Source organism: Salvelinus fontinalis, chromosome 30, assembly GCF_029448725.1.
Source record: "Salvelinus fontinalis isolate EN_2023a chromosome 30, ASM2944872v1, whole genome shotgun sequence".
NCBI lineage: Eukaryota > Metazoa > Chordata > Actinopteri > Salmoniformes > Salmonidae > Salvelinus > Salvelinus fontinalis.
In genome coordinates, this window is record NC_074694.1 from 17,775,161 (window position 1) to 17,797,595 (window position 22,435).

At 42.3% G+C, this 22,435-nt stretch overlaps 1 protein-coding gene across 3 annotated transcripts; it reads right to left on the reverse strand.

Annotated features, from left to right (window-relative positions):
* Window positions 1–336: 336 nt before the first annotated feature.
* Window positions 337–21,215, reverse strand: LOC129828749 (1-acyl-sn-glycerol-3-phosphate acyltransferase delta-like). 3 transcript variants are annotated; one of them, XM_055889922.1, is made up of 9 exons: window positions 19,571–21,215; window positions 12,880–13,057; window positions 5,966–6,135; window positions 5,565–5,750; window positions 5,094–5,247; window positions 3,218–3,320; window positions 2,919–2,994; window positions 1,413–1,611; window positions 337–892 (listed from the first exon to the last, which is right to left on the reverse strand). In XM_055889922.1, the coding sequence occupies exons 2-9, from the start codon at window positions 13,055–13,057 to the stop codon at window positions 810–812; spliced, it is 1,149 nt and encodes a 382-aa protein (XP_055745897.1). In that variant the 5' UTR covers window positions 19,571–21,215; the 3' UTR covers window positions 337–809. The 3 variants fall into 3 exon arrangements, with proteins under 3 accessions (XP_055745897.1, XP_055745900.1, XP_055745899.1); XM_055889925.1 differs by having other exon boundaries at window positions 5,589–5,750; window positions 19,571–20,146; XM_055889924.1 differs by lacking the exon at window positions 19,571–21,215 and adding an exon at window positions 15,402–15,626.
* Window positions 21,216–22,435: the final 1,220 nt, after the last annotated feature.

The following is a 22,435-nucleotide window of genomic DNA, read 5'->3' on the forward strand; positions in this document are numbered from 1 at the left end:
AATAGTAGTGCACTATATAAGGAAGAGTGTGCCATTTGGGTGCAGGGGATGTGGGTGGGGTTCTATAGGTTTCAGGCATGGATTGATGGTGTGCCCTGATTGGACAGCTGGCGCATATCCAACCAATAAGAGAAGACAAAGTTGCACGCTCACTCCCTGCTGCTGAACACATACATTCTGGTCCTCTGCTGCTCTTCGTGTTTGCTATGTACAAACAATATTAATAAATCTTTTTTTAAGAAATGTGTGTCATGACCTAAAGTTAGATTCAAACATGGCATAGTAATGTTGAAACAGGATCTTTAAAATAGAAGGGATTGCACATGTGGTCTCTGGTGTTTTTTACAGCTTTCATTCTTTGGTCTTTATTACAGAAAAAATGTGATGCATGCAAATAAACATTGTCCATTCACATATCAAATCACAACTAATAAAAGTGCATTTAACAAAGTCACAACAGTGCCAATTTTAGTCACACATCTTGAACAACCTGGATGCATGCCCTGAACGTATCTGTGCATTGTATAGGTTCAGTACATTCCCATGTATCGACAAGATGAAGACGGTCATATTAGACTGCCATTAGACAGGTGTGCCCTCAAAAGACTTAAGCACCAGTCAACCCTGTCTTATCCTGTTTGAATTGACTTCAATGCTATCCCTGACCAGTTACCAAGTATTTCTTGGAATGAGGTGAACTGTGCTGTAGTTATCAGATTAGTAATGTGAGTGACGCTCTGGTGCTAGCAAGAAATCAATCTTGCAATTGTAAATTGAACTTGGTTGAAGTTTTAAAAAAGGTCATCCCCTCATTTGTTGTTCAGTGCGACCCCATAGCTGGAGCTTCTCTTAACCTCAGTCTGTCCAATCATCCAGCGCCCACCGACTGACACTGAGAATAGAAAGGAAAGCGACTTGAACATACTGTATGCTGAGGGTCATGTTACAGCATCCAGTAGATGTTTGTCAATGGAATTAATGAGATAAGGGCTAGTACCAATGCATTTACAGACATGCTCATGACAAGGCATAAAATATAATTTACTACTTTCCAAGCTCTTGATCAGTATCAGACTTGGTTGCTGCCTTTCAAATATTTGGACAGATTAGATGGTTAATAATGGCTAAGTTTAGGGAGAAGGTACAAATAAGTACACCTTGGGATCAATTCAATCCGTAGCGCGGAACATTATTGTAGTGCAAGTTAAAGGCAATGTGACTGCATTCAAGGTACACACTACATATGATGGTTCAACCGTAAATTACCTTTAAATGTCAATCGCACTACAACGCAGATCTTCCGCGGCACAGATTGAATCGAGACCCTTATCGCCAAAGTTATCCTGGTTGGTGACTTTTGCAACACATTTGGCTCGGGGGCCACTAGTTGATCAAATATACAGATGACACACCTGCAGTGCAGAAAGCAACTGTGGCCAGGATGCTGAGAATAGACCCAGAGTTGACCAGCTGGACCAGGAGGAGGCAGAGGGGGTATAGAAGAAGGCAGGTCCAGCCCAGCCAGTTGATCAGGGCCCAGGGTCTGCATGGTGGGGTAACTTTGGGGCCTGGGAAACACCCTGTCTGGCTGTAGTCCTCCTGGAACTTGTCCTGGAACAACGATACATGACCACATCAATTATCTTACAGACAGGAGCATAGACAACTGGCTTCACAGCCATGACCATAAAAAAGTGGGACGGGAGGGGTGTTTTTTATGAACTGTATGTCTCTGATCTTGTCTATATCATGTATTTTTGTAGTGGATCTCTTAACACAGTGCAATTAAGTATTATGAGGTACTATCTAATTTAATCTAACCAGGGCAATTTTACATCAGTTACTGTACAAATGGGTCAGATTAATGAAAGTGTTTGGTGCAATGTTTGTGAATTAAACATTGGGGACAGAACAACGTTAAGAGTAGGTATGGACATTAAGATATTGTAAATTAAGAGAGTTTTAGCTTTGTCCTTGGCGCTTACTGTCCTCCAAAGATCTGGCTGCTCAAAAATAAAGCTCCCCTTTCATTCCACTTCATCTCTCTCGCTCCTTCCTGGATGAATAGAAGTCTTTGAGGTCTACTAAAGAAAGACTGTACTGATCTAAAAGGAGACATGTAGGCCTGTCACCACAATCCATAAAGGTTGACTACCTACTCACATTAGAACCAGGACATAAACTCTCTTCATTCCAATAGTCTTGTTTAATAGGAACTTCTTGTTCTTGTAGAATGATCACAAGCATTCAATGCAGACAACTTCAGTGGCAACCTGTTCAATGCATGAGTACTGTGAATAGGACTATAGCTGCGTTTACAAAGTCAGCCCAATTCTGATCTTTTGTCCAATTATTGGTCTTTTGATAAATCAGATCAGATCCTTTGCCCATAATTGGGCAAAAGATCATAATTGAGCTACCTGTGTAAACAGGTAACAATTCCCTGTACAATGTACTGTACTATTGGAAACTCACTCAGTTCCAACTGCTAACTCCTCAACAGGACTGAGAATGTCTGTACGTAGTACACGTCTGTGAATAACAGACAAAGCACCATCTAATCTTATCCATTTGAGCTGGGCATCGTTGAAGACGCATGACACTATAATAATCAAATCAAAATGAATCTAACAGGGGCCAAAGGGCCATTTTACATCAGTTAATGTACTGTACATATGGGTCGGATTGTGCAAGTGATCGAAGAAAGTGTTTGGTGTAATGTTTGAATTAAACATTGGCGACAAAACAAAGTTATAATTTAAGGGTGAAGAGTAGGTACTGACATGAAGATAAAGTATAAATTAAGAGAGTTTAACTTGTCCTTTGTGTTGTATCCCTTAATGAACAAATAGATGCAAACTGCACCTTGTACAAATACTTAGTTAGTGAATTGTAATCCCTCTCCCCAATAAGAACACCTTTTCCTGGTAGAGTTTATGAAGCCAGGCAGAACACTCGGCCTCATCCTCTGGTATGGACTCCAGTGGGATTCTCCTAGAGACAGAAATGTAGAAGGAAACATTTCTTTTAGCTGTCCAATTCAATTCAAAATAACTTTATGGTTCAGTACAAACAAAACAGTCCAATAAGACAATATATGGGCCTTGAGATCAGTGAGTTATGCCTCTAACCATTGGCTCTTCCAGGTCCCACTCATAGCACTTGCCCAACTTGCGATAGAAAATGCAGGTTTAAAATGAATTCATATTATCCATACCTTACATATAAATCTGGATGATACTTTTCCCCATTGAGAACCCCCAACAAGGTTGGAGTTTCGTTGTTTCTGAAATTTAATGTACAACAGTACACTGCAGCAACTAAAGGGGTAACAGAGAAAAACAAAAAGTTGAATGGCACCGGTCTTCATCCAAAATATTAAAAATAATACTTAGATATTCACTCATGAGCAGGGTTGTACGGAAGAGTATTAACCTAGTCTGGTGCACAACTGAATGCTTTCAACCGAAATGTGTTTTCCGCATTTAACCTAACCCCTCTGAATCAGAGGTGCGGGGGGCTACCTTAATCAATGTCCACATCATCGGCACCCAGGGAGCAGCTGTTGCTGAGGGTTAACTGCCTTGTTCGAGGGCAGAACATCAGATGTTCACACCTTGCTGGCTCTGGGACTCAAACCAGCGACCTTTCGGTTATTGGCCCAATTCTCTTAACCGGAGGACTACCTGCCGCTCCCATATTAGGGCCAAGTGAAGAGAGAAAAAAATAGCTTGTGGTGGTAATTGCACGGATAGTTCTTCAAATAAGTAGCAATATTTCGAGAATAGTGGCGATAATTAGAGAATAAAGTGGCAATATTTAAAGAATAAAGCCAATATTTTTTTAAATAAAGTTACATTTTGAGAATAATATTGCAGTTATATTTCAAGATTATAGTAGTAGATTATAGTGGGGGATTACAGTAGTAGATTATAGGGGATTATAGTGGGGGATTACAGTAGTAGATTATAGTAGGGGATTATAGTGGGGGATTACAGTAGTAGATTACAGTAGTAGATTACAGTAGTAGATTACAGTAGTAGATTACAGTGGGAGATTATAGTGGGAGATCATAGTAGGGGATATGGTTAACTGCATGTCTGCCTTGCTCCCTGTTGCTGTGCACGCCACCGTGGCACAACCTCTTCCAGGTCCTAATATTTATAATAATGTGGTTATTATGTTCTAAAAGAGCAAGGATTTCCTTGTTACTAAAGGCAATTCTAAAGTATAGTTTCACCAGTCATCTCAGGCATTTCAACGGTGGTGCGCACAGCAATAGGGAGCCAGGAAGGCATGCAGTTAATAACCAAATACAACTACGACTTTATTCTCGAAATATTGCTTCTTTCTAATTAAAATATTGCCACTTTATTCTCAAAATATTGCTTCTTTCTAATTAAAATATTGCCACTTTATTCTCAAAATATTGCTTCTTTCTAATAAAAATATTGCCACTTTATTTACAAAATTGCATTTTGAATATTCCCGAAAATGTATTTAAATTTAAACTAAAGTATTTAAAGTTTTTAAAATACTATCTGTGCAAACCAGTACCACCACCCATCACTTATTTATTTTTCCTCTTCACTTGGCCCTAATACTCCTCTGTAGTGTTGGGTAGGTTACTTTATAAATTTAATCCGTTACAGATACTAGTTACCTGTTCAAAATTACAATCAGTAACAATCTGATTACTTTCAGTTACTTTTGGACTACTTTCCCCTTAAGAGGCATTCAAAGAAGACAAAAAGGATCCATCAAATGTTTTGGTGCGTCATCATAGTGGTCTCTGACTTGTGGTCAGACTCGCTCAGGTGGAACAAACTTAAAACTTGCACCTTTTTTAAATGCTGAATTGAATATTATTGAGAAAACAGAAAGTTGTCAATTAATTTTTTCACAAACATCCTTTCGGAATTTAAAAATAATATATATTTTTTTAAAGTATCTGATTACAATATTTTTGTTGGAACTCTAACAGATTACAGTTTTTATGTAATCAGATTACATGTAATTAGTCACTCCTCAACCCTGCTCATGAGTTTGACGTGTAGCGTTTGGTCATTCTGGAGCTCTACAGGGTTCCGCACCTGTCCCCCTGAGGTTCTGGACGGCTACCCAGAAACCCTTGGTCCTGGGCAGGAGGTGGTGTTTGAGTTTGGGCAGGCTTTTCTTCTCTGCCACCTCCATACTGACCCGATGCTTCTCCTCTGTGAAGCGTGTTCCCTCACAGTGGAGCAAGAACTGGCACACAATTAGAGATTCGCTGTAGCATCAAAACTGTGTTTAGATTTACCAACGAACCTGCATGCTCATGTTTACAAGGAGAGTATCATTATATTCTCACATTGTTATCCTTCCTAGACTCGTGACATTATTGGTTGTGTCAATCCATGCAATCTTTTAGATGAACAACCAAACTGCATACTCATGTGAGTTGTGAAGAAAGCTGGAATAAGGAATTTTAAAAGACGTCACATCCTCTCATGAACTATCCATGTCTTAATCAACGTCGGACTATTAAGTGTCATTACTGATTGACTGATTGATTAATTAATTACTTTACTAGTTGATTGATGGCTCACCCAGAAGTTCTCAGGGTAATCCCGTAGGTTCTGAAGACTCTGGACAAAGTTCCTCTTATCTTCCTCCCACTTCCTCTTAATAAACACCATCTCCAGGAAGTACCACATCCAGCCAATCACAGGCAGGTACGACAACTCTTTCTTGGCTAAACATTTGGAGGCCTGGAAAGGGAAAGATTGTTAATGTGTTTGAGTACAGAGGGCATCAAAGAACTTCAGAAAATCTGGGTCTTTTCTCAAGCAATTCCTTGCTTCCCACCTTCCTCACCTCGTTCTCAACGGTATTGGAGGAGAAGGTCCAAGGAGAGAAGGAGGCAAGGAGAGAGAATGCAAGGAATCTGAGATTGATTAATAGAGAAAGCGCCCTGTTCTCTTACCCCAAGGACCCCGAATCGGTCACAGAAGGTCCAGCCACACAGAAAGTCTATTTCAAAGTTGTGGTTGAGGACGACGATGGCATTCTCTTTACCGTAGAGTCGGTAGTTCTCTGGGTCTGTGTAGAGCGTGACTTCAGTGCCAGACCACCACTCTAAGAGAGCCACAGACTCTGGGGAATACGCATAGCATAACAGAGAAAAGTGTAATAATATACCACTGTCAGCAGGTACAGAAACTTTGCATTGCAGTTATTGCACAATGTTAGAGAGAGCATAGCCCTCCTGCAGCATCAGTGCACTTAAAGGGGCAATCTGCAGTTGGTACATACTTTTTTTTTACTTTTAAATGGGTGATATATACCCATTGATTCTTGAAGAATATAACTTAGAAATTCCTCGAGCTTAGTTCAACTGTCGATCCCCACCAAAATCCAAAATATACGCTTTTTTTACTCTGTTGTTTGTAAACAATGCAATTGGAAACAAACACTGTATATCCTCAAAAGATGGTTGAAACTAAAATTTTGATTTCATGGATGGTCATGAACTGCCATCCCTCAGCTTTTTACCAAAACAATGGCGGGGTGGCCACTTTGTTATTGTTTGAACTGCAGATTTTATTGGTGGCGTACACATATTTTGCAGGTGTAACAAAATGTATAGCTCCAAGCTATAAAAATAAACAAAGAGTTGCACACTCAATATATAAACTCCCAGTAATTTATTAGGTAAATCACCAATGTTTCCACATCACTGTGCCTTCAGGGTAATGTCATGAATGCTTGAACCAGATTGTGTAGACAACTAGTGACAATAGTGAGGGGTGTCATAATTAAGGGAATTAGAATGAATTGAGTGAAACTGTTAAAAAAAAAAAAAAAAGTTTGTCATATTGAATATATTAGGCTAGTGTTACCATATGACACAATTGAATTTCTGTAGATAATATTAGCATCAACATACATTATTGCTTAATTCAGTTTCACATTTTATATGTAAGTTTCCTATTTCATTAAAAAAAATTGTTAGATGTAATCTTTTGATTCAACCATAATGCATAATAAGCATCATCAACTGGGGGAACATTTTGGGAGTATGCTGATAAGCTGTAGAAAGAATATAACCATTTATAAGACTTATTCAAAGAGATAATTGTGGCCTGAGATGAGTGAATATTCTACAAATAGGGGTCAATGTTTTTAGACAGGATATTCAGTAAGCCTCCCTTTGTAGTAGTAGGATCTCAATGTTACCTCCTCTCCTTGGTAGAGCAACATGCTCAATGCCTGTGTATTTGAGGGAGGAGATGGGATGGTTAGCTTCAACAAAGTGAGCTGCTACTGGATAGTCAATGTTCTCACACCTGATTGAGCTGCGGTGTTCAACTATGCTCTGTTTTAATTGTATTTTTGTTTGTCCTACATAGGCTTTCTCACATGAACAGGTGATGAGATAGATTTTCCCTTAGTCTTGCATGTGATGATACCCCTTACAGGGATTTTTCGACCTGTATGTGAGTGTCTGAAGAAGGATGTTTTTATAGTGCTATTGCACTGTGCGCATGAGCCACATTTGTAGTTCCCATTTGGAATGGGTGTCAAGAGTAAGATGGTGCCGAAGAGGATGGCTGACGTTTTACATGCCCATAACCAAGTGCTATTTTATTTGTTTTTTTGCGTTGTTTGTAACGTATTTTTTTTTACTTATTTTGTACATAATGTTGCTGCTACCGTCTCTTATGACCAAAAATAACTTCTGGACATCAGAACTGGGATTACTCACCACGGACTGGAAGAAGCTTTTTCCTTTAACGAGTCCGACGAGAAAGATATACTGCTATCCCGGGAACAGGCCCCGATCCCCGTCATTTGCGTGAAGAAAAGATGAAGGAAAAGAGGACACAGATCAGGCTGCCTTTTGAGAATCCGTAGGCGAGCGAGTAAACTCCCACTGCCATCAATTCTACTTGCTAACATGCAATCGTTGGAAAATAAAATGGATGACCACGATTACGATTATCCTACCAACGGGACATTAAGAACTGTAATATCTTATGTTTCACCGAGTCGTGGCTAAACGACGACACGGATAATATAGAGCTGGAGGGATTTAATGCACCTGCAGAACAGAGAAGCTACATCTGGTAAGACGAGGGGTGGGGGTGTGTGTCTTTTTGTCAATAACAGCTGGTGCGCAATGTCTAATATTAAAGAAGTCTCAATGTATTGCTCGCCTGAGGTAGAGTACTGTAGCTGTAGACCACACTATATACCAAGAGAGTTCTCATCTATATTATTTGTAGCCGTCTATTTACCACCACAGACTGATGCTTGCAATAAGACCGCACTCAACCAACTCTGTAAGGCCATAAGCAAAAAAGAAAATGCTCACCCAGAAGCGGCGCTCCTAGTGGCCGGGGACTTTAATGCAGGCAAACTTAAGTTTTACAAAAATGTTACCAGCATGTCACATGCAACCAGAGAAAAACCATCTTTACTCCACACACAGAGATGCATACAAAGCTCTCCCTCGCCCTCCATTTGGCAAATCTGACCATAATTCTATCCTCCTGATTCCTGCTTACAAGCAAAAACTAAAGCAGGAAGTACCAGTGACTCGCTCAATACTGAAGTCGTCAGATGACGCGAATGCTACGCTACAGGACTGTTTTGCTAGCACAGACTGGAATGTGTTCCGGGATTCATTCGATGGCATTGAGGAGTATATCACCTCAGTCATCGGCCTCATCAATAAGTGCATCGACGACATCATCCCCACTGTGACCGTACGTACTGTAGATATCCCAACCAGAAGCCATGGATTACAGGCAACATCCGCATCGAGCTAAAGGCTAGAGCTGCCGCTTTCAAGGAGCGGGACATTAATCCGGACGCCTATAAGAAATCCTGCTATGCCCTCAGATGAACCATCAAACAAGCAAAGCATCAATACAGGATTAAGATTGAATCCTACTACACCGGCTCAGACGCTCGTCGGATGTGGCAGGGCTTGAAAACTATTACGGACTACAAAGGGAAAGCCAGTTGCGAGCTGCCCAGTGACGCGAGCCTACCAGACTAGCTAAATGCCTTTTATGCTCGCTTGAGCCAAGCAACACTGAAGCATGCACGAGAGCACCAGCTGTTCTGGATGACTGTGTGATAATGCTCTTGGTAGCCAATGTGAGCAAGACTTTAAACAGGTCAACATTCAAAGTCGTGGGGCCAAATGGATTACAGGATGTGTACTCAAATTATGCGTAGACCAACTGGCAAGTGTCTTCATTGACATTTTCAACCTCTCCCTGACTGAGTCTGTAATACCTACATGTTTCAAGCAGACCACAATAGTCCCTGTGCCCAAGGAAGCGAAGGTAACCTGCCTCAAAGATTACCGCCCCGTAGCACTGACGTCGGTAGCCATGAAGTACTTTGAAAGGCGGGTCATGGCTCACATCAACAGCATCCTCCCGGATACCCTAGACCCACTTCGCATACCGCCCCAACAGATGATGCAATCGCACTCCACACTACCCTTTCCCACCTGGACAAAAGGAACACCTATGTGAGAATGCTGTTCATTGACTACAGCTCAGCGTTCAATACCATAGTGCCCACAAAGCTCATCACTAAGCTAAGGACCATGGGACTGAACACCTCCCTCTGCAACTGGATCCTGAACTTCCTGATGGGCCGCCCCCAGGTGGTGAGGGTAGGCAACAACACGTCTACCACGCTGATCCTCAACACTGGGGCCCCACAGGGGTGTGTACGTAATCCCCTCCTGTACTCCCTGTTCACCCACGACTGCGTGGCCAAACACGACTCCAACACCATCATTAAGTTTGCTTAATGATGTTTGCTTAACAGTGGTAGGCCTAATCACCGACAACGATGAGACAGCCTATAAGGAGGAGGTCAGAGAACTGACAGTTTGGTGCCAGGACAACAACCTCTCCCTCAACGTGAGTAAGACAAAGGAGCTGATTGGGGACTACAGGAAACATCAACGAGGCTGTAGTGGAGCAGGTCGAAAGTTTAAAGTTCCGTGGTGTCCATGTCACCAACGATCTATCATGGTCCAAACACACCAAGACAGTCGCGAAGAGGGCACAACAAAACCTTTTCCCCCCTCAGGAGACTGAAAAGATTTGGCATGGGTCCCCAGATCCTCCAAAAGTTATATAGCTTCCAGAGCTATTCTATGTTCTATAGCATCCAGAGCATCCTGACCGGTTGCATCACAACCTGGTATGGCAACTGCTCGGCATCTGACCGTAAGGTGCTATAGAGGGTAGTGCATATGGCCCAGTATATCACTGGGGCCAAGCTTCCTGCAATCCAGGACTTATATAATTAGGTGGTGTCAGAGGAAAGCCCATAAAATTGTCAGCGACTCCAGTCACCCAAGTCATAGACTGTTTTCTCTGCTACCGCACGGCAAGCGGTACCGGAGCACCAAGTCTAAGACTAAAAGGCTCCAAAACAGCTTCTACCCCCAAGCCATAATTCCGCAAATAATAAAATGGCCACCGGACTATTACATTGACCCCTGCTACTTGCTGTTTATTATCTATGCATAGTCACTTCACCCCTACCTACATGTACAAATTATCTCTAACCTGTATCCCCGCACACTAACTCGGTATATAGCCTCGTTATTGTTATGTTATTGTGTTACTTTTTATTATTTTTTACTTTAGTTTATTTGGTAAATATTTTCTTAACTCTTCTTGAACTGCACTGTTTGTTAAGGACTTGTAAGTAAGTATTTCACAGTAAGGTCTACACTTGTTGTATTCGGCGCATGTAACAAATCAAGTTTGATTTGATTTGAGTGTCTGAGTGGGCTCAGGGGGCAGGTCAGTCTCACCAAGCTATCTCCAATATAGCAACCACACCTATAGACCACCAGTGGGGATCCTTGAAGAGGAGTGACATTTTTTTGTCTGATTGCAGAATATGCGAGTGCTTTTTCAGGATTGCGTTCATTTTCTCCAAACTCTTGGTGTTCTTAGTGAAAAAGACGGTTGCGTTGTTTTTCTTCTTTGGTTGAGTTTTTAGTAATTCCTCTCTTGGTTTTTGAGATATTTTCATCATTGCAGCATCAAGAGTTTTGTCCTTATAGTCTCTCATTTTGAATTTCTGTCATTTCTTTAGCATTGCGGTCAAAATCTGTCTGGTGGCCACAGATTAATTTAACCCTGCATAACTGGCTGTATGGTAGACCATTCTTGAGGGGAAGAGGATGCATACTACCCGCACATAGCAAGGTATTGCGGTCTGTGGGCTTTGTGTATAAGTCTGTGTGTAATGCATCAGTCCAGGTAATTTATTTTTCTCTCATCAGTCTGCAATAATAGTGAAGACATCAAAACAGAAACTGGTTACCAACGTAATTAGAGCAGCAAAACTAAACGTTTTGTCATACCTGTGGTATCAGAATTCATGGCTCATACCACCCAGTTATTAAAGTGATCAGTGTTCAATGACTACATAGGGCAGCAGTCTCTAAGGTGCAGGGTATTGTATTGGGTTGTAGCCAGTTAGGAACAGTGACTAAGTTGAGGGCAAGGTACTGGGCGGAGGTCGGCTAGAGGTGACTATTTTACAGTCTGATGGCCTGGAAATTTCTTCACCCTGCTGAGGTTGAAGAGGCGCTATTGCGCCTTCTCACCACACTGTCTGTGTGGATGGACCATTTCAGGTTGTCAGTGATGTGCACACAGAGGAACTTGAAGCATTTCACCCTCTCCCCGTCAATGTGGATGGGGGCGTGCTCCCTCTGCTGCCTCCTGAAGTCAACGATCAGCTCCTTCATTTTGTTGGCGTTGAGGGAGAGGTTATGTTCCTGCCACCACTCCGCCAGGGCCCTCACCTCCTCCCTGTAGGCGGTCTTGTTGTTGGTAATCAGACCTACCACTGTTGTTTCGTCAGCAAACTTGATGATGGAGTTGGAGATGTGCATGGCCATGCAGTCATGGATTAACAGGGTGTACAGAAGGGGGCTGAGCACGTACCCTTGTGGGGCCCACGTGTTGAGGAACAGTGCGTTTTTGCCTAAATTCATCACCTGGGGTAGGTCGGTCAGGAAGTCCAGGACCCAGTTGCACAAGGTGGGGTTCAGACCCAGGGCCTCGAGCTTAATGATGAGCTTGGAGGGCACTGTGGTGTTGAAGGCTGAGCTGAAGTCGATGAACAGCATTCTTACATACGTAGGTATTCCTCTTGTCCAGATGGGATAGGGCAGTGTACATCCGTGGATCTGTTGGGGCGGTATGCAAATTGTAAATTGTAGTGTGGACTAGGGTGCCGGATAAGGTGGAGGTGACTAGCCTGTCAAAACACTTCATGATGACAGAAGTGAGTGCTACTGAGCGATAGTCATTTAGTTCAGTTACTTTCGCTCTCTTGAGTATAGGAACAATGGTGGACATCTTGAAGCAAGTGGGGACGACAGACTGGGATAGGGAGATATTGAATATGTCCGTAAACAATCCAGACAGCTGGTCTGCACATGCTCTGAGGACGCGGCTTGGGATGCCGTCTGGGCCGGCAGCCTTGCAATGTTTAACACGCTTAAATGTCTTACTCACGTCGGCCACGGAGAACGAGAGCTCACTGTCCTCGTTAGCGGTGGTGGCCCACTCTGCAGCTCAGTTTTTTCCTCGAAGAGGGCAAAGGTGTTTCGTTTGTCCGGGAGTTAGACGTCAGTGTCTGTAACGTGGCTGGCTTTCCCTTTATAATCTGTGATTGTCTGGGGTTCCTGCCACATACCTTGTGTCTGAGCCTGAGATTGCCCCTTTAAATCAGTGAAGTGAAACAATAGGGAAAGAGAGCGATATTCGGTTTGTATTTCAGGCCAAGAGAAGGCCTGCAGTAGAAGTAAAGAACAGTAGAATAGATCCTACTCACGGCTGGTGAGGGAGTATCCCAGTTTACAGTTGATCCTCCTGGCCAGCTGCTTGTTGATTGGCCAGAGGGGCAGAGTGCAGATCTGTAATAGGTTGATCAGGAGACCGCTGACAAAGAACCCATAGCAGATGACCAGATGACACAAGAACTGGCCCTTCAACCACTGTATCAGACCCATCTAGAGGAGAGGAAGGGAAAGGAAGAGGAAAGGGGGATACCTAGTCAGTTGTACACCTGAAGGCATTCAGGGGAGGGGAGCGAAGGGAAGAGGAGAGGGGAGGTATTTGGTATTTTATTAGGATCCCCATTAACTGTTGCAAAAGCAGCAGCTACTCTTCCTGGGTTCCACACAAAACATGACATAATATAGAACATTAATAGACAAGAACAGCTAAAGGAAAGAACTACAGGATTATTTTACAAGGCACGCGTAGCCTACATATCAAGGCACACAAACTACCTAGATCAAATAGGGGAGAGGCATGGTGCTGCGAGGTGTTGCTTTATTTGTTTTTTTTGAAACCAGGTTTGCAGTTCACTTGAGCAATATGAGATGGAACTGAGTTCCATGCAATAATGGCTCTATATAATACTGTACGCTTTCTTGAATTTGTTCTGGATTTGGGGACTGTGAACAGACACCTGGTGGCATGTCTGGTGGGGTAAGTGTGTGTGTGTCAGAGCTGTGTGTATGTTGACTATGAAAACAATTTGACATTTTCCACACATTAATGTTTCTTATAAAAAGAAGAAGTGATGCAGTCAGTCTCTCTGTTCTGGGCCAGCTGCAGCTTAACTAGGTCTTTCCTTGCAGCACTGGACCACACGACTGGACACTAATCAAGATAAGACTAAACTAGAACCTGCAGGACTTGCTTTTTCAAAAAAGCAGAGCATCTCTTTATTACAGATAGACCTCTCCTCATCTTTACAACCATTGAATCTATATGTTTTGACCATGACAGTTTACAATTTAAGGTAAACGCCAAGTAATTTAGTCTCCTCAACTTGTTCAATAGCCACACCATTCATTACCAGATTCAAATGAGGTCTTGAACTTTGGGAATGATTTGTACCAAATACAATGCTCTTAGTTTTAGAGATGTTCAGGACCAGTTTATTACTGGCCACCCATTCAAAAACAGACTGCAACTCTTTGTAAAGGGTTTCAGTGACTTCATTAGCTGTGGTTGCTGATGCGTGCTCCCATCACTGGGAGCTCAGCCCCAGTGATGTAGTGGGCCATACGCACTACTCCCCTCTGTAGTACCTTGCGGCCGGATGCCGAGCAGTTGCCATACCAAGCGATGGTGCAGACAGTCAAGATGCTCTCAATGGTGCAGCTGTAGAACATTTTGAGGATCTGAGGGCCCATGCCAAATCTTTTTGTTTCAGCCTCCTGAGGGAGAAGAGGCGTTGTTATGCCCTCTTCACAACTGTTGGTGTGTTTGGACCATGATAGGTCTTTTATTTTAATTTAATTTATGTGTTATTTTACCAGGTAAGTTGACTGAGAACACATTCTCATTTACAGCAACGACCTGGGGAATAGTTACAGGGGAGAGGAGGGGGATGAATGAGCCAATCGTAAACTGGGGAATATTAGGTGACCATGATGGTTTGCGGGCCAGATTGGGAATTTAGCCAGGACACCGGGGTTAACACCCCTACTCTTACGATAAGTGCCACGGGATCTTTAAAGACCTCAGAGAGTCAGGACACCGTTTAACGTCCCATCCAAAAGACGGCACCCTACACAAGGTAGTGTCCCCAATCACTGCCCTGGGGCATTGGGATATTTAGTGGCCTCCCGAGTGGTGCAACGATCTAAGGCACTGCATCTCAGTGCTAGAGGCGTCACTACAGACCTGGTTCGATTCCAGGCTGTATCACAAGCAGTTGTGATTGGGCGGCGTACAATTGGCCCAGCGTTGTCCGGATTAGGGCTTGGCCGGGGTAAGCCGTCATTGTAAAATAAGAATTTGTTCTTAACTGACTTGCCTAGTTAAATAAAGGTAAAATAAAAATGAATAAAATAGGTGATGTAGACACCCTGGAACTTCAATCTCTCAACAGTCTCTACTACCTCAATGTGAATGGGGGCATGCTCAGCCCTCTGTTTCCTGTAGTCCACGGTCAGCTCCTTTGTCAAGCTGACGTTACCATTTAACCTAACTCCTAAACTTAACCCTAGCCCCTAGCCTAGCAAACAAAATTGGTGATGGACATCCACAACTAAATACATACCCCACAAAATGTAACATATCATACTAAATGGAGTGTTTCGGATTTACGTACAGAATAATACTAAATGCTCTGAGACCAGGTTGGACAGACAAGTCTCAAGGATACACATCAATGAGATAGTGTAACTTCCAGTCATCAGTATAGATCACCCTTGCTCAACTACTACGCATGCATAGCTTGCATGTATTTACATCCTGTGCGCATGCTTCAGGTGACAGAAATCTGAATGCACTACCAGAGTTTTGAAAAGTCTGTTTAATAATACTTAGGCCTACCTGTGGATATGTTGTCTCAAATTCCCAGAGGTAGGAGGACCAACCACCCAGACAACCGGTTGAGTAAGTTCCAATGTTATTTCATTCACAGTATTTAGTCTCACTGGCCACTTCAAATAGTTGAAGTTCAATATTTCAGAAAGTGAATTACAAAAGCTAGTCACTGGATGGTTAATGGGGCAAAGGTCACCCCATCCTCGCTCCACAATAGTTGGCAGAGTTGTGTTATCCTGACCCTGACTGACATAGTGAAGCGCTCACTGCCCTCCAAAGAGCTGGCTGTTAAAAAATAAAGCTCCTTTTATTCCACTTCTTGATCTCTCTCCCTTCCTCCATCTTGGTTGAATAGAAGTCATTGAGGTCTACTAAAGAAAGACTGTACTGATCTAAAAGGAGACATGTAGGCCTGTCACCACAATCCATAAAGGTCCAGTGGCAGATTTGCCATCTGGCAAATGCCTGATGGGCTGGACCATTTTTTTGTTGGGTGGGCTGCTTGAAATTGACACACAAAAATATGATTTTATCTAAAAGTAAAAGATTGAAAAAAGGTGACATGGCCAGAAGCCCATATAAAAAATGATTGTGCAATCTCTCTGTTATACAAATTTCTCTGTTACAGCCTTTGGCTGATCAGTGGGCAACGACCCGCCCCCTATCAAGATGGGCAGGCCTGGTTTTCTGATGAGCTGAGATCATGCAAACTCGCATTCAAAGTCAAACGCGACATCAGCAAAGAGACCTTCTCCATGTCTGTCATCAGTTAGACAGCTAAGATCATGTATATTAAAAAATGGAAATGGTGCCTATAAATGTAGAAAGAGCATATTTTAAATTGTTACCTCACTTAAATCTTCCTATTGATCCTAAAACCATGATTTGGTCAAACAGTAAAGTGTGTTGTCCTCCTGATTCCTGTAATCAAAGTGTCTGTCCTGCCACTGTGCCCTTACTGGAGCCTGCTGCTGGAATAAGTGAGCCACTCTCCTCTCCCTCCATGCACTCAAGAGAAAAATGTGTTCTGGTTGTAGGCTATAACATTTCAAAATGCAAATGCGCGAAAAACACAGCTTTGGAACTGATATTGGCACAAAATTACAGTTAACAAAAATGTACTCTTAATGCAGTATAAACTAATGTATAGAATGTAATATACAAGAGACAACAATCCCAAAGTCTACAGCAAAACGGCAGAGTCATATCTTAAGTGTAAAACTAACAATGACTCAATAATTCATGCCTTCTGGGAGTGCTATAAAGTCCAAAAGTTATGGGCAGAGTTAGAAAACTGTCTTTTTACAATGTAAATGTACTTTTAATCCGTCTATCTGCATATTTCAAGATATGGCTAATGGGGGTGCAGTGAGATACACAAAGGGTTGGACAATATTCTTTTCAACACTTATATTGAAGAAGCTATTACTTAAATAGTGGAAGCCAAATGATACTCCAAACTTAAGAGAATAGAATAATCATATTCTCTATTATTTAAATATTGAATCTAATAATAATCTTTATTCAGACAAAAACAACATAACACATTTTGAAATCATATGGGGAAGAGTCTTACAAGTATTAGAAACATTAGGTGTGGATACAGTGGGAACATGTGGGTCTGAGCAAGTGTGATGTCATTAATGTTTGTGGAAATGTATGTCATGTTAAGTTGTTCATGTTTTTTGTCCATGTATCTTTTTGTTTGTTGTAAAAAATTAAAAAAAGAAGCAAGTTAGAGGTAGTTTCTTGAGCCAATTCTAACTAGCATTAGCACAATGACTGGACGTCTATGGGTATCTGCTAGCATGCTATGTTAAGTTGTTTATTGTTTTTGTATATATCCTGTATGGTTTGTTAGTTTTTTAAAAACAGGTCTTAAACAGGAGGGTCTCAGCTTTCTATTAGATAGAATTTGTATTTCTCAACTCTCAATATTCAGCTCAATAGCAACTATTTTACAACCAAGATATTTGATAGGGAGCTTGGAGATATGGAGCTTGGAGATATGGAGCTTGGAGATATGGAGCTTGGAGATATGGAGCTTGGAGATATGGAGCTTGGAGATATGGAGCTTGGAGATATGGAGCTTGGAGATATGGAGCTTGGAGATATGGAGCTTGGAGATATGGAGCTTGGAGATATGGAGCTTGGAGATATGGAGCTTGGAGATATGGAGCTTGGAGATATGGAGCTTGGAGATATGGAGCTTGGAGATATGGAGCTTGGAGATATGGAGCTTGGAGATATGGAGCTTGGAGATATGGAGCTTGGAGATATGGAGCTTGGAGATATGGAGCTTGGAGATATGGAGCTTTGCGTGTGTAACGGATGTGAAATGGCTAGCTAGTTAGCGGGTACGCGCTAGTAGCGTTTCAATCAGTTACGTCACTTGCTCTGAAACCGAGATGTAGGGTTGCCCCTCGCTCTACATGGGCCGCGTTCTTTGTGGAGCGATGGGTAACGATGCTTCGTGGGCGACCGTTGTTGATGTGTGCAGAGGGTCCCTGGTTCGCGCCCATGTCGGGGCGAGGGGACGGTTTAAAGTTATACTGTTACATTGATGCTGTTGACCCGGATCACTGGTTGCTGCGGAAAAGGAGGAGGTTGAAAGGGGGGTGAGTGTAACGGATGTGAAATGGCTAGCTAGTTAGCGGGTACGCGCTAGTAGCGTTTCAATCAGTTACGTCACTTGCTCTGAAACCTAGATGTAGGGTTGCCCCTTGCTCTGCAAGGGCCGCGGCTTTTGTGGAGCGATGGGTAACGACGCTTCATGGGTGTCAGTTGATGATGTGTGCAGAGGGTCCCTGGTTCGCGCCCGTGTCGGGGCGAGGGGACGGTTTAAAGTTATACTGTTACACGTGCGCATCGGCCATTGTGAGGTCACAGGCCTATATGTATCAAATAGAATTTGATTTGATTTGTTCTAGTGGTCAAACCTGGTATTTTCACACAACTCTATGGTAAATAATGCAAGCGACTTCAATTAGTAATTCCTCTGAAGAGGGGAGAGAAACACCAGCCGATACACATCGAATACATTACATAGTATGGAGAAGCAACACTCAAAGCTACAGCTTCATACTACTTGTTAAACATAGAGAACTGATACTGTATACTGGTTGTTGGGGTGGGATTGGCATGGGATGTGGGTGGTCCGTGGGTGGGTTTTGACCATTTTTTAAAATTTATTCCTCATGTCTTACTCATTGGTAGGAAGAAGTTTGGTTCAAATGGGATGTTGAGTACTATATTTATTGAATATTATCTGAATCCTATAAATTAAAATGACCAATTTGGGTCCAATCAAATAGATTCATCTCTCAGAGATCAAATTATATTTCAACAAAACAATGTTTCAGAAATGCTAATCGTATCTGTTAGTAACTACAGAAACGACGTCAGAAATATCTGAGATAGTGGGTGTTGAAATCCTATTTCTTGTGCTGTTTGAGGTGGAACAACTCTAATCTTATCTAACTGTCTTCCATCAGCCAACTTCCCAACAGGACTGGGCACAACTCTAGGCAGACACCTGTGCTGGCAGGTACACATTGTCTGACTGGCTATCTGATAATTATACCATGCTGATGACACACCCTGCTAGGTTACACCATGGGAACTACTACAGTGTACCAAGAGCTGACTGGCCTGGCTGGCCCTACCTGACTGCACCACAATACAATACAATCTAGTATGGAGGAATTTACCTCAGGTGAATGCTGGTGTCAAACCTCACCTATGCTTTTGAGGAAGTATCAGGACGGGAGAGGAAAATCGTTTTTCATTCTAAGCAAATGCATCACATGACATCTTCTTATTCCAAATAACACTTGGTTTCTATCTGAAGTGCTCAATGAAAGGCATTACATAAGAGCAAAATGATTTAGAAAAAATATGATTTCAAACTATAGCCAACATAATTTGAGTCTCCCCAACAAGTTATTTTTGGTTATGATAACACTAAGTTAATATAGTTCAAAATCACAAAGCTTTCTTCATTGATTGAAATCTAACAAACTAGGTTTTAATTTATAATCAATATTCTTACCAGGGAACTATATGTATACTAGTTGTAGTATACAAAACATAAGAAAATACAGGAGTAACGTAATAATAAGACAGTGTGAAAAAAACATACGTTTAGATTACATGAATAAAAGTGTGTTACCTACCTTGCCCCAGGCTTTGGTTCTTTTGTGGCGATAACGCGGCCCAGACACTGCCGGTGTGGTGAGATAACTCGATCAGTTGGAACACGGCGTTACGAGCGCTCATTTCAAAGAGTGCTCCGTAAGCCACGCCCCAGTGGTTAGAGCTGGGCATGTTGCACTGGGATACGTTTTAATACTAAAAAAGACTCTCGATTTACAATGGGTCCGCTTTTGTTCTGTGTAGCCTAGTTATGCTAATATAGTTCAGACCAGTGTATTGCAGTTCATTTCGTTTTAGACATATTAAGTCAAATATATTTGAGTAGTAAACAGGGAAACGACTCCCAGACAGTTCCCAATAGAACATACCAGAGGGGCGTATCATTTACTAGGCTACCTCAATTATTGGGTTCAGCTGGTTTCCATGGTTCTTGGTTATTTACCAGGTAACAATAAGTGAAAACGAAACAAGGACTGAATCAATAGACTCCTTAATTTTCTCAACTAGAGACTGAAATAAATGGTTTCTTTGAAATGCTGGCTGCCATGGTTAACACAAACACAGGACATTGAATGCTACCTGAATTGACTCAGAAAAGTAACATAAGTAGGTCTACAGTATCACAGTGAGGTTAAACAGGTGTGTGTTAGATTATCCAGTGTCCACAGCAACACTATTGATTATCCTCTACCCCTATGATCTTAGCCATGCTCTACCTAACCCTTCTGGAGTGTCTGAAGCACTTAGACTGCAACTGAGGACACCCTGGTCTGACGCCTGGATGGGCCTGGCCCACCTGGCTCCCCTCTACCTGCCTGTTGCTGCCCCCACTGGCTCTTTCTCTACTTCTCCATCTGACCATAGCTTCTTGAATGTATGCTTTTATACAGTCTGTGTCTCCGTATTACAGCAAGTCAAATAAAGATTAGCGCAAACAGGAACTGTGACTTCTCTCGTTAATGATTTGCTATGGCTGAAGTATTTTGTCAGTTATACATTATACGGTACCAAGGCTAGATGATACCAAGGCCAGATGATGCTGAATGGCAACAACACCACACACAACTGCAACACAACAAATTCATCTCATTGGTACATGACTCTTCAGTCTGTTGAATATTACATCAATGAAAATATTGATTTCTTGGCTGAATGAAGGTTTTATTAAACCTTCAAAAGGGACACACGTACACAATGAAGGACATTTATAAAGTCATTGACAGGAAAAGTAATTTACTACATCAATTATAGTCACAGCATCTCATCTTCATTTGATTAACTGGAATGAGATGGAGAAATGATTTCCAAAAGGCAGGGTGTGGCTCAACAGGCAGAATACCTTTCAAAGGGCACCTTATTCTCCACAACTAATGCACTACATTTGACCAGAGCCTTATGGGAAAATAATTGACACAAGTTGTTGCGGTAGTAAGTAAGACAATGGATACAGAGCCGCATAGGTTAATTACTTTAAAGTAATGGGCAGGTAGATGGGAGCCAGGTGAGATTGGGCAGGGCAAGTCCAGGTGTCATGCCAGGGTGTCCTCAGTCACGTTCCAAGAGCCTCAGGCCCTCCGGGAAGGAAAGGTTAGTGAGAGCATGACTAAGACCATAGTACACCACATGCACTGTGGACACTGGATAATCTGACTAACACACACACACACACACACACACACACACACACACACACACACACACACACACACACACACACACACACACACACACACACACACACACACCTGTTTGACCCGCTGTGATGCTGTGGGACTACTTACACTACATGGACAAATGTATGTGGATGTAACAGTATAACTTTATGGCGTCCCCTCGCCTCGCCCCGGCGCGAACCAGGGACCCTCTGCACACATCAACAACAGTCACCCACGAAGCATCGTTACCCATCGCTCCACAAAAGCCGCGGCCCTTGCAGAGCAAGTGGAAACCCTACTTCAAGTCTCAGAGCAAGTGACGTAACCGATTGAAACGCTATTAGCGTGTACCCGCTAACTAGCTAGCCATTTCACATCCGTTACATGGACACCTGCTCGTCGAACATCTCATTACAAAATCATGGGCGTTAATAGGGAGTTGGTCCCCCATTTGCTGCTATAACAGCCTCCACTCTTCTGGGATGACTTTCCACTAGGTGTTGGAACAACACCTGTTTAACCTCACTGTGATATTGTAGACCTACTTAAGTTACTTTTCTGAGTCAATTCAGGTAGCATTCAATGTCTTGCATTTTTGTTACCATGGTAACCAGCATTGTAAATAAAGAGATGTGCAGAAACATAATCGGCCTCTGTGTCTGTGGATCCTTTCATCTTAATCTATTTTTCATGTCAGCCAGGCCCATCTTTTCAAAGAAAACACAATTGAATTATATCTCTATTTGAGCAAAATAAGTAGTTTTGTTGTGATTACAAGAACACTACAGGTAAAGAGCCACAGTCAGGCAGAAACAATCTGAGTGATCTATTATAAAGTGAGAGCAATTCGTTTCCCTGGCTGATATGGCTTCTACTTAGAAATACTTTGACAGTAAATTAATAGAAGACATTCACTGCTATAGAGCTGTATCCACTATAATCGCACAATTTACACAAACCCGCCGCGGACCTTTGACAAATACATCGTGTGAAAATGCGTCCCGTTTTGTCAACGAACTCAATGTATTCCAAATACGGGTGGTAACCAAATTATCCCATTTATGTAGGTAGCCTTGTAAACGATTCCACCCTCTGGAATGTTCTATTGCGAACTGTCTGCGATCCAGGATCCAGGGGGGTTGGGTTAAATGTGGAGGACACATTTCTGTTGAATGCATTCAGTTATGCAACTGACTAGGTATCGTCTTTCCCTTCGTTGTTGTTTCCCTG